This window comes from Lynx canadensis, chromosome B4, assembly GCF_007474595.2.
Source record: "Lynx canadensis isolate LIC74 chromosome B4, mLynCan4.pri.v2, whole genome shotgun sequence".
Lineage (NCBI taxonomy): Eukaryota > Metazoa > Chordata > Mammalia > Carnivora > Felidae > Lynx > Lynx canadensis.
The window spans coordinates 80,999,348-81,001,209 of NC_044309.1; the positions used below are offsets into that span (position 1 = coordinate 80,999,348).

General features: G+C 35.8%; 1 protein-coding gene across 1 annotated transcript; it reads right to left on the bottom strand.

Annotated features, from left to right (window-relative positions):
- Positions 1–719: 719 nt before the first annotated feature.
- On the bottom strand, positions 720–1,658 carry LOC115518912 (olfactory receptor 6C4-like). Its single transcript, XM_030322501.1, has one exon. The coding sequence runs from the start codon at positions 1,656–1,658 to the stop codon at positions 720–722; it is 939 nt and encodes a 312-aa protein (XP_030178361.1).
- Between the last annotated feature and the right edge of the window lie 204 nt (positions 1,659–1,862).

Below are 1,862 nucleotides of genomic sequence, written 5' to 3' on the forward strand. Positions count from 1 at the left end.
TATGAATTTGCTATAATGATATATTGCTAAGTAACTGAAATTTGAATCATCCCTTTCCCTCTTTTGTGGATTCACTCAGCGTTTAATGTGTGTATAAACCATTACTATTTTCCTATCAGTTTGAAAATAAGTAGATATTGATTTTCTCTTCTTCACATCTATCTTTCTTACCCCAAACATTGAGTAGCCTAGTGTTTCAGTAAGTGATTATTGTGGAAACACTAAACTTAAATCTGAATAGTATCATTATGAAATAACCAACTTTATGTTAATTAACCGATATATTATTGAAGCTATTATTCACAAACTAAAGTAGATTTCTTCTGGGTGTATATTTAATGATTCAATTTCCAAGTATAGAGATGGGACACCATGTGGGAGAGGATAAGAAAAGTTCAGTTGTAAAAAACTAACAATTAGAATTCATACTCCCAATTCTAACTTTCTCCCAAATCCTTTCCTTAAAAGTGAGGTACAAATAAGGAAAAATAGCATGAAAGCATTAGAAGATACACACACATATACACTCACAGGCCTTTAAAACTTTTAAGAAATAAAGTCATGTTAAAATAGGCTTCATTAAATAGATAGTTTTACTGTTTTGGTGTTCAGGTAGGACTATTGATGGCATATTATAGAAAACACTGTAATATACAAGAATATACATCTACAAACGTTTATTCGTTATTTAGTATTTATTATTATTATGAGCCTCAGCTTTATTTTCTTGAAAAAGCTGTTACTTTGCTGACCATATCTTTGAAGGCTATTTTCACTTGCTTATTCCTGAGGGTATAGATGAAAGGGTTCAACAGAGGGGCAACTGACGTATTTAAAACAGCTACGCCCTTATTAAAAGTTTCTGCATCCTTAACAGAAGGATTTATGTACATAAAGATACAACTTCCATAAGAAAGTGAGACCACAATCATATGAGAGGAACATGTAGAAAAAGCTTTTTTTCTCTGTTGAACAGAGGGGATTCTCAGAATTGTCCTGATAATGTACGTGTAGGAAAGGATCACTAGCACCAAGGTGAAGATGAGGGTGACTGCAGCCAAGATGAACTCCATCACTTCTATGAAACGTGTGTCTGAACAAGCTAGATGCAACAGTACAGTATAGTCACAGCAGTAATGATTGATGATGTTGGATGCACAGAAAGGCAGCTGGAGAGTCATTATATGAGGCCCAATGACAACCAAAAACCCAGAGAACCAGGAACACAAGACAAGTTGAATGCAGAGTCTCCTGCTCATTACAGTTGTATAGTGTAGGGGTTTGCAAATGGCAACGTAGCGGTCAAAGGACATGGCAGCTAAAAGATAAAACTCGGTTGCTCCCAGAAGGATGGCAAAAAAATACTGAGTGAAACAAGCAGCAAAGGAGATAGTCCTGTCTCCAGTTCCAATATTGACTAGCATTTTGGGAACAAAGACGGAGGTAAAAGATATTTCCAGAATGGAAAAATTCCGGAGGAAGAAATACATAGGAGTCTGGAGGCGATAATCCAGCGTGGTCAGAATGATGATGGTCAAGTTTCCCATGATGCTTAAGATGTAAGTTAGCAGCAGAAAAAGGAAAAGCACAGCCTGAAGCTCAGTGTCAGCTGTCAGTCCAAGAAGAATGAACTCTATCACTGATGTCTGGTTGCCCATCACTAGCTTCACGCAAATTAAGAGAGAAAACTCTAATAATGACAAAGGTTGGAATAAAATGAAAGCTTCCAGATTTTTATTGAAATATAAAATCCAGGTAAAAAAAATGGAGGGAAACCTTGAAACTCTGAATCCTTCTCTAGCCCTCGTTTTAAAACTGACCTATCTTTTAAGGAAATGTTAACACGTTTTCTTATTTTACTT